The 15,473-nt window shown below is 47.5% G+C and overlaps 1 protein-coding gene across 2 annotated transcripts; it reads right to left on the reverse strand.

Annotated features, from left to right (window-relative positions):
• Positions 1-239: 239 nt before the first annotated feature.
• Positions 240-11,368, reverse strand: WDR87 (WD repeat domain 87). Of its 2 annotated transcripts, none has more exons than XM_068993488.1 (6): positions 11,294-11,368; positions 10,339-10,385; positions 6,961-9,861; positions 6,231-6,502; positions 3,813-5,851; positions 240-3,560 (listed from the first exon to the last, which is right to left on the reverse strand). In XM_068993488.1, exons 1-6 carry the CDS (start codon positions 11,366-11,368, stop codon positions 240-242), a joined length of 8,655 nt encoding a protein of 2,884 aa, XP_068849589.1. The 2 variants fall into 2 exon arrangements, with proteins under 2 accessions (XP_068849589.1, XP_068849588.1); XM_068993487.1 differs by having other exon boundaries at positions 6,961-9,839; positions 10,215-10,385.
• Positions 11,369-15,473: the final 4,105 nt, after the last annotated feature.

Genomic DNA, 15,473 nt, shown 5'->3' on the forward strand with positions numbered 1-15,473 from the left:
TCCCTGGCTACCTTCCTAGAGAAGCAATGTTTGAAGAAAAAAGGACCCATCACGGTGCTTGTTATAAATGAGAACCTCCTCTTTATTCCACGTATAAAAGCTAGTTTCTGGAACTGGCCAGGGAAAGAGCTTTGGCCTGGCTCTACCTCCCTGTGAGTCCTAGGGGTAAAGGTCTAGATCCTGGTGACAAGGCCTTTCTCCAGGTAGGCATGAAAAGTCCCGCCCCCTCCAGTCCCAAATCAGAGAGTAGGAGCAGCCACATAGGACAGTTCATTGGTTAGGTGTAAATCAGCTTCCGGCAGGCTCCTCCAGGCAAGCTCTAAGATCCCATACTGGGCAATGCCCATGGGGAGCATGGTATGCACATTGTTCTGCCCGGGGAGGGGAACCACCTCCTGGAATGCCAGAGGCTCTTTATGGGCTTGAGAGCCACCACAGAGCAGTTGGTAAAACAACCGCTCCCCAGGGGCTAGCTCGACGGCCCTTAGGGCATCTTTGTAAGTGACCTCTTGGAATTGGGGCTCTTTTCTCAGTAGCAGGTCCTGCATCAGCTTCTGGATTCGAGGAGACTTGAGCTGGTATAGGTCCATAAGACAGTTGAACTGTTCCATCCACGCAGCACTGTCTCTTGCGTATCGCTCCTGCAACATCCGCAGAACATGGTACAGTGCCACAAATGTCTCCCACAGAGGCACCTCCTCCTTTACTTTAGAGATGGGTCGTGCCTTCTTCTCCAACTTGGGCAATCTGGCAAACCTGCCCTTATCCTTAAAAGCCCAGAAGTCTTTCTGAAACATCAGCGCCAGGGTTTGTTTTTCAACAGGGTCCAGGGCACCTGTGAAAATGTCTCTTGTGGCAGAATCATAGTATCGCATCTCCATCCCCCTGAGAGCAGTGGCTATCTGCTTTGCCCGCGCACTCCGGTAAGGCTCTCCCAGAAGATGCCAGTTGATAGCCTTCGGGTCTGGGATCCCTTTGGTAGCTAACAGAGACTTTGGTGTGGAGACAGCCAGATGTTTGAGCCAGCTCTCCTTTTCCCTTCCTTTGATGGGAGGGATCACTTTCAGGTACTTTGGACCCAGGGGCTCCTTACTGGGCTTGGAGACATATGTGCCTCGGGATTCCATGATCTGCTTGTGATGGCACACGATGGCTTCGAGCTTGGCCAGGTGCATCCACTCTAAGTTCTCCTTTGCGGTGAGGTCTTTGAGAAGCTGGCACAATTGGTGGAAACTATCCCTGGAAAGCTGTTCTCCTGCCTCTATCTTTTCTAGGACATGGTGGATCCACTCTACATCTGAGAAACTGATGTCTGGGTAGATTTCCTCAGCCAGGATTTTGGACAAAGGTAATTGTACCTCACTCTGTTTCTTCAGAGATGGATGACGCTGCAGAATCCACTGCCACTTGGCCCCTAGCGGTTTGCCTTGGAGTTTCTGAGCTTCTATGGTCTTCCTCAGTATGTGGGATAAATATGGGGTCTCTAAGTCAGGCTCCTGGGCCTCCAAAACTATATCCAAAACATGTAGAGGCATGGGCTTATATTTCTTCAACAGTTCTAGTTTATCTGTAAACCCTGCCCCTGGGAATACTCCAGGCTTCCCAAGTGCTATGGTCTTATCGTCCCAGGATATTTGTTTAGTTAGCAATGGCTCTGGTATCTTCTCTTTGCTCCCCAGAGCGACTGAGATCAGTTGCTTGGGAGGGCTTTCCAGTTTTATAGCACTGCTTTTGATGTCAGGGATTCTTTTTTCAATATAAAGGACTTCTTCTCTTCCTCTTAAGTGCTTTTTCCCTTCTTCTAGTAACTTGTATATTTTTTCTCTTTTAAAAATTGCTTTTTTCTTGTCTACCTCTTCTAACAAGCTTCTGTCCTCTCCTTCCTCTTTCTCACTCAAATATTCCATCTCTTCATCACTTGTGCTTTCCTCCTCAACCACTTCCTCTTTCCCCTCTTCCTTCTCCTGTACTTTCTTCTTTTTTTTCTTTTTCCTTTTCTTCTTCCTCTCCTTCCCTTCTTCCTCTACCATTTCCTCCTCCTTCACCTCCTCCTCTTCCATTTCCTCCTCTTCCTCCTCCTCTTCCTCTTCCTCCTCCTCTTCTTCCTCCTCCTCCTCAGACAAACTCTCTTGCTCTATTTCATCTAACAGGCGTTCCATTTCTTCAGAAGAGCTCTCCTCACTTTTCACACTTTTCACCTCGTCCTCTTGACTGAGTAACTCTTCCTGTTGTGTATCAGCTGTCTTTAGCTTTTCTCTTTTTCTTGACTTATGTTTAAGGAATGACTTTGCCTCTTCTTCCTCTGTTGTTTCTTCTTCCTCTGTTTCCTGTATGACATCTCTCTGTTGCCTGGCCAATATGCTTTCTTGTTCAGTAACATTTTTCTCTCTCTTTATCAATCTTCTAATTTCCTTGGCTAGTCTTCTCTGCCTCTTAGCCAGTTTCTTCTCATCTATGGTAATTTCTGGTTGTTCCTCGGAAAAATCCCATTCCTTGGCATCAAGTTCATTCTGTACCTCGTTCAATTCCCTTTCCTTAAGGACAAATAACCTCTTTAACTTTGTCATCTCTATTTCTTCCTGGGTTAGTTTCCTTTCTTCTTTAATAAGGCCTTGAAGTATCTTTAAGACTTTGCTCCTCACTTTTAATGGTTCCTTGGAAATTCCCTTGCTTCCTTTAGCTAATTTCCTTAGTAACCTGGCTAGCTTCCTTTGTTCCTGGGCATATACTCTCTCTCCTCTGGTAAATTCCAGTTTTTCTTTGGCCATGTCTGTTTGCTCTGTGGCCAGGATCCTTTCTTCATAGAGCAATATCTTTTCCTCTAGTGACAATTTCCTCTTGATTAGCTCTAGTTCATCCTTAGGTAGTCTTTTCTCTTTGGAAGTTTCTTGAGTCTCTTCCTTGAAGAGAATTTCCTTTTGCTCAGCCAGTGTCTCTTTCTCCCAGGTCAGTATTTTCATTTCCATGTCCAGTTCCTTTTCTTCCCTGGTAATAGACCAGTCACCTCTGAGCTGGTTCAGTTCTTGGAACACTGCCCTCTTCCCTACAGCTAATTTCATTTTGTCTTGGGCTACTTTGTGCTGTTTCTTAGCCAGGCTTCCCTCTAACTGGGTCAGTTTCTCCTCTATAGTGGCCAGTTTCTCCTTCCTCTGGAAGAGTTTCTCCTTTTCCTCCATCAGCTTCTTCTCTATCTGAACCAACCTATTCTTATACATGTCATGTTTCTCCTTCTCAGGGATTGATTTCTTTCTGTTCTGGATGAGGCTTTCTTGGAGCTGGATTAAGGTTTCCCTCCTCTGAGCCAATTTCACCTTCTCCTGAGCCAGTTTCTCCTTCTCCTGGGCCAGATTCTTTTGCCTCCAGGCCAGTATTTCTTTGGCGTTGGGAAGTTCTTCCATGTTCTGGATAAGCTTAGTCTTCTCCTGGGCCAGTTTCTGCTTATTCTTGATCAATTTCTCCCTTTTCTGGGCAAGTTTTGCCTCCTTCACTGGCAGTGTTTCCATGTTCTGGGCCAGTTTCTTCTCTTCCTGGATCAGTAGCTCTTCCTCTTGGGCCAGTTTCTGCTTTTTCTCCATCAGTTGCTCCCTCTTCTCGGTAAGTTTTTCCTCTTCTCCAGGAAGTTTTACCTTGTCTTGGGCTAGTTCTTTCTCTTCTTGGATTAGCAGCTTTTCTTCCTGGGCCAATTTATGCTTATTCTCCATCAGTTGCTCCCTTTTCTGATCAAGTCCTTCCTTTTCCTCAGACAGATTTTGTTTGTCCTGGGCCAGTCTCCTCTTCTCCTGGACCAGCAGTTCTTCCTCCTGGATCACTGCTTTCTCTTCTGCATCCAGTTTCTCTTCTTGAGATGCCAGTGTCATCTCTTCCTGATCCAGCCTGCCCCCTTCATTGATCAGTTCCTCCTCTTCCTGATTCAGTTCCTCTTCTTTCAAAGCCAGTTCCTCCTCTTCCCAGGTCAGATCCTCCAATTCCTGGGCTAGTTCCTTTTCTTGCCATGCTAGATCTAGCTCTTTCTGGGACAGTTTATCTAGTTTCTGCATCATTATCTTCTTGACCTCAGCTAGCTTCCCTCCTTTCTTTGCTATGTTCTCTTCTTCTCGGGCCAGTTTCTCCAGTTTCTTGGCTAGTCTCTTCCTTTGCTGGGCCAATTTCTCTGCATCCTGGCTCAGCATTTCCTCTGTTTGGGCTAGTTTTTCCTCATTCTGGATAAGCTTCCTCTCCATCTGGACCATTTTCCTGTCTTTCTCAACCAGTTTCTCATACACTTGGGCCATTTTTCTCTCTTCCTGGGCTAGTCTCCTCTCTTCCTGTGCTAGCTTCTCCTCTTCCTGAGCCAGCTTCCTCTCTTCTTGGGCCCGTCTTCTTTCAGCCTGGGCCCGTTTTTGCTCAACCTGGGCCTGTTTGTATTCTTGGTGGATCTGCCTCTGCTCTTCTGTCACTGGTGCTTCTTCTTCTTCTTCTGCTGCTGCTGCTGCTGTTGCTTCTGCTTCTTCTTCCCGCTCCTGAGGTGGTTCTTCCCGCTCCTGAGGTGGTTCTTCCTCCAGAGTCACTTCCTCCTGAGTCGCCAACATCTTCTTCCTGGCCTTGGCTGACATCTTTTCCCAGATCTGTGACCATTCATTCCATGTCCGCTTCATCTTGTCCCTTCTGACTTGTCCCTCTTCTGCATCCGGGAGCAGCTTCTCTTCCTCCTCAAGTAGTTGCTCCTCTTCCTGATGACTCTGGCTTTCCCATGTTTCCTTCCATTCATCCCACGATATCCTTGTCTCACCGAAAGCATTTTTCCATTGATCCCAGGACTTCTTCCACTCCTGCCAAGACAGTTTTATCTCATCTTTAAGTGGCCTTCTTTCTTGCTCAACCACTTTCTCCTTTAATTTGGCCACCTCCTCCACTTCCTGACCCATGCCCCTCTCTTCTTTGGCTATCTTCCTCTCTTTTTTATCCACTTTTATCTCCTGCTGGACTGCTTTCCTCTGTTTAGAAGGCTTAGAGGATTTCTTCTCTTCTTTCTTTGATATTCGTTTTCCCTTGCTTAGGTCTGGTTCTGCAAAAAGAACTTTCTTTTTCTTGCCTTTTTTTGGACTCACGTGGGTTTCCTGCAGGTCCTGCAGGTCCTTTTCTGTCTTTTGCTCTTGTGTCTCTATTGTCTCCTCTTCCATGTCTCTGATCATCATGTCCTCTCTAATTGCTGATCCGTGAATAAAAACTGGTTTCTCCTCTGGCCAGGCTACATCCCAGTCAAGGTCCTCAAGCAGTTCCTCACTGTCTTTCTTCAGCAGGGGGCAGATCTCCTGAAAGAGCTCCCAGCTGGGCCGTCGATCAGCCAGCATCTCCTGAGCCGTGGTCACTAGCTCATTGTTGAGAGCTTCTAACATTTTTGTCTGGGAACCAGATATCCTCAGGGTCATAAGACGACACAGGTCATCCCGCCACATCGAGCTATCTCTAGACCTGAGGCCAGGAGCTCCAGAGGCACCCCGCCCTGTGATTTGCAGTGGCTTCATAATTAAGTCTGTCTTTCCAGTATGTGGAAATCCCTCATGTGTAACTTCAGCGTCTGTTACTTTTCTTTTGCGCCTCTTTATGGTTTTCTGAGATACTGATTTCCGGCTTCTTTTGTCACGTGTCTTCCTCAACATCTTCATGGTCAAGGCCACGTGATCCTTTGAGGCATCTACCTCTGAAGATTCTTGTTCATCATCTTTTGCAACCTTTAGTATACTGGAGGCTGAAGATTTAGCCTCCTCCACCTCAGTGGGTGCAGGTTCACTCTGATCACCTTCATCCTCTAAGGGACCTGGCTCTGTGACAGTTTCTTTGAGCTTCTTGAGGCTCCGCAAAAATTTTCGGGCTATAGGGAAAATCAGGAAATGCAGATAAGGAAAGCATGGGAGGCTTAGATAACACCCTTCCCAACTGAGCTAAGATGAACTGCCGTAACAGAAGTAGTGACAGAGGGGGCTGAGGCCTTTAACAAGAAGGCCTTCTCCTTGCTTTATCCCCAGTGCCTTCCTTCCCTCTTCCCCCCTCCACTCCACCTCTGCTGAGTCCTACAGATAGGTTTTGGGGTCCCTCTTAATTTGGGTGGATCCTTCCTAGGAGGGTTCTTTTCTGTGAAAGGATCTTTTTACTTATCTCTGTTCTTCTCTGATACCTCTTGTCTCACTTTAGCCCTAACTGCCCTGCCTCTTGGGGACCCTGAGGCATGAATCAGATTACCCCATACATACTGTGCTTTCTGACTACTGGCCGGCCCCGTCTTGGGCCTTTGCTGTGCTTGAAGGCAGCTTCAGGTTCTTCAGGGACAGTATCAGTTTCCTTGGAAAGAGCAGTAAGTTCAGATGCCTCTGAGACATCTAAAGTAAAAGTAGGCTTTTCATCACCCTGGTATAAGGTCAGGTTTTCATTCAATCGCTGTGCCACTTGAGTATGAAGGATTTGGAGATCTGGGGCTCGTAGTCCCAGCAGACGGTCCAAGGTTTCATCCCCAACCATCTCCTGCCTATGAAAGTCAAAGGAGAGAAAGAACCATGCTGAATCAGGGACAAGAGGGAGACAAGAAGTAAAGAACTGTTATAGAACTGGCAGGAAACTGGGCAATGTAACTCACAGAGACAGCATATTTAAAGGAAATGATGGCCAAGAAGAAAGAAAAAGTCTAGGAAGTCAAGATGGCAATGAATGAAGTGACCTGTATGGGGGCTTCCGAGGTAGGAGAAAAGGGTGAAAGGGGTTCTTAAAGAGGCAGGGGACAAACAGGAACAGGAAAAGAAATGGAGAAAGAAGTGGGCACTTAGGGGATCATCAGATAGTCTAGGAATGGGAAAAGACTATGAACAAGGAAAAAAGAGCTCATGAACAGAGATGAAGAGACAGTGAAGGAAGGGAAGGGGGAAATGGGGAAGAGGAAGAAGAAAATCAGAAGCTAGTAAAGAACATAGGAAGGCACAAAGAACTTACTGCATCTCCCGGAAAGTATCTCGATTCTGGACCAAGTTCAAGAGTGAAGTCTTAGAATGGACTCCAGTGTCAGCCATGAGGCTCAGGGTCTTATTCCTCACTCTGTCATCTTTGTCCATTAGTCCTTGGGCCAGAGGCACGGCAAAGAGATGAGTAATCATTCCTAGACGCTTCAGCCCTTCCCAGGCCAGCTCTCGAATCAGTGGGTTGGAATTGGTTGTATCATCCAATAGACGGTGGGCTGTTTCAGAGCGCAGGGGAGGAGACACCTGGTAAGAGGCAAAGATCTGCCCGAGGGCACCAATACAGCACTGGTACTTCAGTGGAGTAGCATGGATTAGAATACTGAGAATCGTCTCTATCATGCTATTGATAGCAATTTCACTCATCTTTTTCCCCAGCCAACTGCGGTTTGCTGAGTCTGTAAGAACGGTGTAAGTGATATCCTTGGACGCTCTTGTAAGGAGGAAGTCTTCATCTTCCTTTTCATGTATGTATTGTTCTGCATCGCTTATAGCTCTTGCCCGGCTGTGCCAGAAGAAGAATTGTTGAGACTTGTCCCATTCCAGCTCCCGCACGGGTGAGTGCAGGCTGCACTGCAGGTATATCGGGCTGCCCTCTGGCCAGAGACGGGCCCGGATCACCGAGTTAGGGATGTAGCAATCTGGAGCCAAGAGCCATTCCCGCCCGTGACCAAAGTAGCACCGCAGTATCTGATAGGGGTTGAGTTCATCCCAGGTAGTCAGCTGTAGCTGGGGAGGAAGCACATAATGGAAATAAGGTGGTTTTTTCACCTGCGACACATCAACTTCCTTACACCTGGAATCATGTTTGAAGGAAGAGAGTAGCACAGGGCTCCCTTGCTCATCTTCTTCAATGACATGTGGCACATTATGATCAAAGGCAATGGCTCGATGATTGACAAGACTCTCCAGACCCACCAGTTGCTGCTGCCCGTGTCCAGGGTAGATATATTTGGGCACAAACATGGTCTCGAAGGAGAAGAAGAAGCTTGGTATGAAAGGCTTAGGGACTTCGAGCACTTCATCTGTCAGACCCATAAGGGGGAGGTGAACCAGCAGGGTTGCAGGAAGCAGCTTTAAACAGGACACCAGATAAAGACTCTGGTTGAAAGTTACAAGCAGGTCACCCCGGTCATTTGCAAAGCAGAGTGGGCCAAAATGCAGTGATGAGTCCAACATGGCTATGAGTCTCCCATGGAAGTTCCAGATCCGGACAGAGCCATCACTGCCACCTGTGACAAAAAGACTCAGGGACAGGCAGACATCAAAAGAGATGATGGTGCACTGGTGCAAAGGCAAGGTCTCTATGAACGTTGAGCCATCCTGTGAGCCAGAAGACAGAAAGTCATGGAACTTCCAGAGACGCAGGCAGTTAGTCTGGGTGATAGCACCCACTGACTTGGGCAAGAGTATCAAGTGTGTTAGCTGACAGCTGCAGAGAATGCTGGCAAGGGTCCGCAGTTTCACTCTGACCCCTTCAAGCACAGCTTCTGAGAGGTGTATGTAGTCATCCATTCCATAGGAACAGAGCAAAGAGTTTTCTCGGCTACCAGAGAGCCCTCCGGGCAATGTAGAGAGGGCTAAGACAGACCCAAAGTGAATGTATGTCTCAATACGGGCACAGCTGTGCTGGGAGAGCACTCTAATCACACCGCTCTGGTATCCAGAGAACATCAGTCCTTCTAGACCCCGGCCCAGATGAAAGTGCCCATAAGCCAGGCACTGTACCAGGTCCTGAGAATCTGGTGAGGTGCATAAGAGATACTTGGCCATGCAAGGGGAGCGGGTGGTGTCAAAGACCAGCACGTCTGGGCTGCCTGTTGCTACAAACAGCTCCTCTTTATTGGGGTCGTAGGCCCAATCCGTGGCCTGGTCCAGAATTGAGAAGGGCCAGGTGATGACCAGGAGATTCCCCGTTAGCGGAGACACGAAGCGCAGCAGGCCATCCTCGGTGGTGCACAGGATCCGGAACCAGTTACTGCCACAGTGGACCCGGCGCACCTGCAGGGGAGCAGAGCCACAGACATTGAAGAGGCTATAGAAGAAGGGCAGGCTGCGCAAGGAGAAAGAGTGGGTAGTCTGGCAGAAGAAAGTGGTGCCATCGATAAACTGGAGCTGATACAGCTCCTCGCCCAGTTCAAGCCGCCGTAGCAGATTGCCTGAAGTCAGGTTCCACTCTTTGATTATGCCTTCCCGGCCAGCTGTGAGCAGGGTGTGGGCTTCTGGCTGGCTGCGGATACAGACCACCGAAGAGAAGTGGGCCTTGAAAGTGTGGAGGGAGTGGCCCCAATTGAGGTTCCACACTTGGATCTCCCCAGTCTTGTTTCCAGCGTAAAGAAAGCCCTGCTCAGAACAAGTGAAGCAGCAGGTGATCGAGGAGCCACTGATGGTGGAAGAGAACTTCTTCACCTCTGCCAGGAGGCCATGGCCCTGGCGCGCCAGGACCCTCACTACATTCTCGCACATGGCAATCAGGGAGCTGTTGGGGCCATTCAGCACGATGTCATGGACCAACTCGTCACCAGGCAGGGCGACCATGTGGGCTATTTGGAGACCCCTGCCGCTGCTCTCAATGGTCCAGGTGACCACTGCCCCCAGGATTCCCGACAGAAGCATCTTCATTTCTGGGTCATAGCAGAGGCAGGTGATGTTAAAGCGACAGGGTACTACCCCCAGGGATTTGAATGACCGAAGATGGTCCCCAAAGAGCCGCAGGAGCAGGTCACCACAGTAGACCACAAGGATATGAAAGGAACCTGTGTGGACCATGGACTGGATGGGTGGCAGCCGATCTGTCATGGAGAACGTTCTCTTCTCCACCATGTCCTCAGTCTTGCTTTTCATCCATACTACAGCCTGAGAGAGAATAAAATGGAAACTATCTAGGATAGGTAGTAGAAGAGGAAAGGGCAGAAGAGTCAGCTATTTTTCTCTTGCTAAGGAGAAGTTGGAAGATCCTAGAGTGACTTTACCCACTGGTTTGAGGAAGTAGAAATACTGTAAAATCAGGAAACCTAGGACTCTTTCCCTAACCTTGGCCTACTTTAGGAGAAGAATAAAATCTACTCAACATGGAGATGGTAACAGGAGAAAGGATGAAGGAGGAGTCCTGGGTCCAGATCATGTTCACTCAAGGGGTATATCTTCCTGGATTAATCTAGGGTCAAAAGTTACATGGCCATGGCCCCCACTTAGAATGGGCTAAGGAGAAGAAAGACTGGGGACTTCTACCTGTATTTCTTTTGTGATTGTTGTCACCCAAGAGAGGGAAGAAAAGAAGTGGACGTCACTGAAGTAGTAGCATATAAGCGGCATGTTTTGAGGATGGCGAGACTCTTTGAACAGGATCTGGGACCGGTCACTCAACACAACTACATCAGTCTTCGGGTCATCTAAATTTTGCTGGGAAGAGGCATGGCATTAAACTCAGAGACCAGAACCACACATACAATAAATATATTCTCACGCAAGTCACAATCGAAACCATTGTCAAAGTTCTGCCCCCGCCCCAAGGATCACTCCTGTGACACCCACACATGCAGTTTATCACCTGTGGGACACCTGCACCACACAAGCAGGGAACAAAGCCCTCAACACAAGACGGAACCAAACCACTGTAGGGTCTATGTCGCATCGGGGGAAACTGATATTCCTTCCAATGTGAAGTTAGCTATACCCATCCTTGAACATTTTCCCTTCTGTCTAATAGGGTACATATGTCATGAAAGAAACATTTAACAGATTATCAAGGCAAGTACACTGCCATATGCCCACATGTAAAGTAACAGGGTGTCCCAAAAGTCAGTGCAGCTTTATTAAAGCCTAAAATTGCACTAAGTAAGACTTTTAGGACATGCTACCTGGCCTTTAAATTTGACAGAGGACAATAACCTATCTATACACACATACATACACACATGTGTATAAATGATCCCATGGTGATAAAGCATATGCTATGAAACATGCACCTGGCATCCTTCTACAAAGAGCCAAACCACAGCAAACCTGAGGTTGGAAAATGTTCTCTCTCGTGCCTTCTTCCTTCTCATCTAGAAGAATCTCTATTCCCAGAGGGTAAGTTCTTCTGATAGTGCTCCAAAGTGTTCACCTCTCACTATCAAAATGTCCCAGCAAAAGGTCTCTAGGCTCACTTGGAAGTTGATGGCCTACTTCCTGCTATGGGGATAGTTGTCCTTATGATTTTCCCTGCCTGCTTCCTCTTTCCATAGATGATCTATGCTCCTCTAAAAGGCTCATAACTGTTCTAACAGACAGGGGCCAATAACATGTCTGTCCTACATATACATTACCTTGCTTTTCTGTATCATATCACTTAGAAGGTATTTAAAGTCCTTCCACAGGGGGATGAGTCTGGGAGAAGTCATCACGTCGATTATCTGCTGGTCTTCCTCAGGACTGTTGTTTAAAAACCGGTGGGAATCTGAAAGAGGCCAGCTTAGCCACTGCTGCTTTTTGAGAGCTGGAAACCAGAAGTCCAGAGCCATGAACTCATGCTTATTGGACACTTTTTGAAAGTCAAGAACTATGCATAAGACATACGTTCTTAGGAGGAGAAGGGGACGACAGAGGACGAGGTGGTTGAATGGCATCACTGACTCAATGACATGAATTTGAGCAAGCTCTGGGAGATGGTGAAGGACAGGGAAGCCTGGTGTGCTGCAGTCCATGGGGTCACAGTTGGAAATGACTGAGTGACTGAACAACAATAGCCCAGGGAGGTAGATATTATCTCATTTGAGAAAACTGAGGCTTGGAGAGCATAAATAAAGGAAATGGAGCTTGAATCTTAGCATGGGCTGTCAGATCCAATAGGATATTCTAGGAGAAGGAAGCAGAGAAACCTAAAGAGGCTGGAAAGGAATACCATCACCGGCAAATAGTTATTCTTTGTTCGTGGTGGGCTGTCAAGAGAGCTTTTTGCAAGGACTAGTAGTTCCCAAAGTGTGGTCCCGTGACCACCTACACCATGATTCCTGGGGGAGAGGTTCGTCTTAAAATGCAGATCCTTAGGTACTGAGGGCTTCCCTGATAGCTCAGTTGGTAAAGAATTCACCTGCAATGCAGGAGACCCAAGTTTGATTCCTGGGTCAGGAAAATCTGCTGTAGAAGGGATAGGTTACCCACTCCAGTATTCTTGGGCTTTCCTGGTAGGCTCAGCTGGTAAAGAATCCACCTGCAATGTGGGAGACCTGCACTGGGTTTGATCCCTGGGTTGAGAAGATCCTCTGGAGAAGGGAAAGGCTATCCACTCCAGTATTCTGGCCTGGAGAATTCCACGGACTGTATAATCCATGGGGTCGCAAAGAGTTGGACACGACTGAGTGACTTTCACTTTCACTTTCAGGTACTGAAGCCGAACCATGGCAGTGGGATCCTGAGTCCTTCCATTGTAACGAGCTCCCTAGGTGACTCAGTGGACGTTTAAGTTAGACTCCTGAAACAGGAAATCAAGATAAAAGGCGCCTAGGACTAAGAGTCAGCCCCACGTAGTCCAGCTGGAGAAAGAATCCAGTCATTCAGCCATGCAGGCTTTCCCAGGCTTGTGGAATCAAGTCACTTTCTTGTGTGTGATACATCTGCTATTCATCTTCTTCCTCCCATTCCCTTCTCTCTAGCCTTCGTGAGGATAAACCTCTACTTTTTCTGACTGGATGTGAATAAAGCCTACTTTTAACAAGTCTCCTTTGTCAAGGAGTCTATCATTACTGGTCTGACGATGGACTTGTTTTCCTTATTTGTATTGATAATATGAAAATGCCAGTCTCGCCTACTTCACAGGATTGTTGCAAGGATCAAAGAAGATAATTCCTGTGAATACCTTTTAAAGTATACTCTGAAGCAACAGACAATCATGACTGCTGTTTTTAGGCTGGTTTGGTTCTATAGAGAAGTAGTTATTTCCTCCCAACCTGTACTTTGTACTTTTCAGTTGCTCTGGAAACATCATAGCTAAATTTATAGTCTGGCCAGCAGGGGGCAGTGGAAGCCATCCTTGCACCTGCCAGATGAAGGAAAACTGGTGGACTTTAAAAAAGAAGTAGTCCCCAAAGGGCAATCCTCAGGACAGCAGCATCAACATCACCTAGAAACATGTTAGGAGGCTGAGCGCCGAAGAATTGATGCTTTTGAACTGTGGTGTTGGAGAAGACTCTCGAGAGTCCCTTGGACTGCAAGGAGATCCAACCAGTCTATTCTGAAGGAGATGAGCCCTGGTATTTCTTTGGAAGGAATGATGCTAAAGCTGAAACTCCAGTACTTTGGCCACCTCATGTGAAGAGTTGACTCATTGGAAAAGACCCTGATGCTGGGAGGGATTGGGGGCAGGAGGAGAAGGGGATGACAGAGGATGAGATGGCTGGATGGCATCACTGACTCGATGGACGAGTCTGAGTGAGCTCTGGGAGTTGGTGATGGACAGGGCATGCTGCGATTCATGGGGTCACAGAGTCAGACATGACTGAGCGACTGAACTGAACTGAACTGAACCCTCAACCTACTAAATTGTAAAGTCATAAGGGTAGGACCCAAAATTGAGTTTTAAACAGCCAATCTTAAAGTCTGGGAACTGGTGGTTTGGAGAACTCTTGGAATTCCAGGTCATTTGGCCGGGGCATCCTGAGGTAAGGTCAGCAAAACCCACCCTCTGGCATGGTTAAGCCTAGACTGTGTGTTTCCACAGAGACATGATGGCTGGATCTGGGGCAGGGGGAGCAGCAGGAAAAGCTTATCATCATCTCATGTGTAGGGTGGGTAAGAGCCCCCCCCCCCAAAAAAAAACCCACATCAATCACTTCATGAGTTCGCGAAAGAATTCTGAGAGGCAGATCCCGTCACCTCCATTGTATGGCTAAAAAATGTGAATTCAGAGAGGTAAAGGATGCAAACAGAGCTACACACGGTAGGCTCAAGACTGAAACTCAACCCACAGTTCAGGATTCTCCTGTCCTTTCAGAGAAGCAGGAGGTTCTCCCAGCTGAGGCTAAATCCCACTGATGGGGGCTTTCAGATATGAGCATCCTGTGTTTCTTCTCTCCCAAAAGCTGCGCTCTGCCCTCCTGCTGTATATCTTTTTCCATTCTGTTTCCCTGTGACCCTGCACTTGCTGACCGCCTTTGAGGAGCCATTGTGACCTGCTGAAATGGATTGGTGGGTGGCCCCTTCAGGCCAGGGCTCCATAGCTCAGAACTACACCCGCCCCCCCCCCCCAGTTCCTTCTTGAGGCCCCAGAGCTACTGAGAGTGGTCGCTTGAAGTCAACAAATCTGCTGTCACTGCCATACGTTTCCATTTTTCCTAATACCTCCTCTGGGTTCAGCTTCTCTCGACCAGCCTATAAAAAGCAAGTGGCTGGGACCCTTCGGGGGATATTCTTTGGAGGTTAGTAAGAAAGAAGTCCTCCAACCCCCAAACCTCTGTCTGTTGTTATTTTGGGAAGTTTTGTTTGTTCATCTTTTTTGTGGGATCTTAGTTCCCCAACCAGGGATCAAATGTGTGCCCCCTGCAGTGGAAGCACCAAGTCCTAACCACTGGAATGCCAGGGAATTCCCTGTTTTTTTGTTGTTCTTTTGCCACTTTCTCCCATCTTATACACTGGTCTCCTTAGAGGAAACCCTCTCCTATAATCTTCCACTTTGATTCCCTAATCCCATTACCTGTTCTTAAAAGCAAGTCCGCAGTGAGCTTCAGCTTAAGCATTCAGCTTAAGCCCAACGATTTTGACTTTTTCATATCTTGATAACCGAAAGATGATCTAATGGGAAGTCATGCAGCCAACCTAGGGGAGTCAGTATGTGGGGGCCGAGATATGGTATGTAATACTGACTACAGAGACAGATTAGGTCTATTATTGGACACTGATGCTGTCACCACATCCTTTTTCTTAACTGCAGTCCATTCCAAGGTACAGTGTTCTGTTGGTGGTGGGATGAAAGGCCAGCATCCTGTGAGCCCTGCCTTTGTAATACAGAGAAATGACTCTAGGGGGCACTGCACTCCATGTCACTGTTGGGCCCTGTTTAAGAGGGAAAAGAACAAAGTATTGTTGAGTATGTGTAACAGGGAAAACTGGCCACCCTAAAGGATAGTGATGTGTGCTCCACGCTGTAAGGTAAAGCCCTGCATGGATCCTATAGCCTTGCAGGTGGCTCTTATGTTTGGGGACAGCGATGCAGAAAGCCCAGCTGGCATCAGCTGACTGTAAAGTCAGAGGGACTGGAAAGCCAAAGGGCAATCTCGGCCTACTCTGTTTTTTTCTCTTTTTTTCTGAATGACATTTCTAATAAAGAGCTGAAGTCTGTCCCCAAGGCCTGGGACTACTACTCTGGTCTTATAAGTGATGTCACAGCTAGGGCTGGACTGGAATACATTTAACACACTTTATGGAAAGAAACAATTTTCCAGGCTGAGAAACATGTATTACCAGGGTAAGCAAGTTCCTATTGGGTAAAGAGTTATCCATCCAGCATGGGAG

Source organism: Capricornis sumatraensis, chromosome 20 (genome assembly GCF_032405125.1).
Source record: "Capricornis sumatraensis isolate serow.1 chromosome 20, serow.2, whole genome shotgun sequence".
NCBI lineage: Eukaryota > Metazoa > Chordata > Mammalia > Artiodactyla > Bovidae > Capricornis > Capricornis sumatraensis.

Coding starts and splice junctions, on each gene's coding strand:
- WDR87 (XM_068993487.1), bottom strand. CDS start 11,368: ATGACTTCTCCCAGACTCATCCCCCTGTGGAAGGACTTTAAATACCTT. Junction 5,852..6,230: donor GCCAGTAGTCAGAAAGCACA/GTATGTATGGGG, acceptor TTTTCCCTATAG/CCCGAAAATTTTTGCGGAGC. Junction 3,561..3,812: donor AACTGGATGCAGAAGAGAAA/GCAGTGATCCAG, acceptor GAGAAAAAGCAG/AAACTGGCCCAAGAGGAAGA.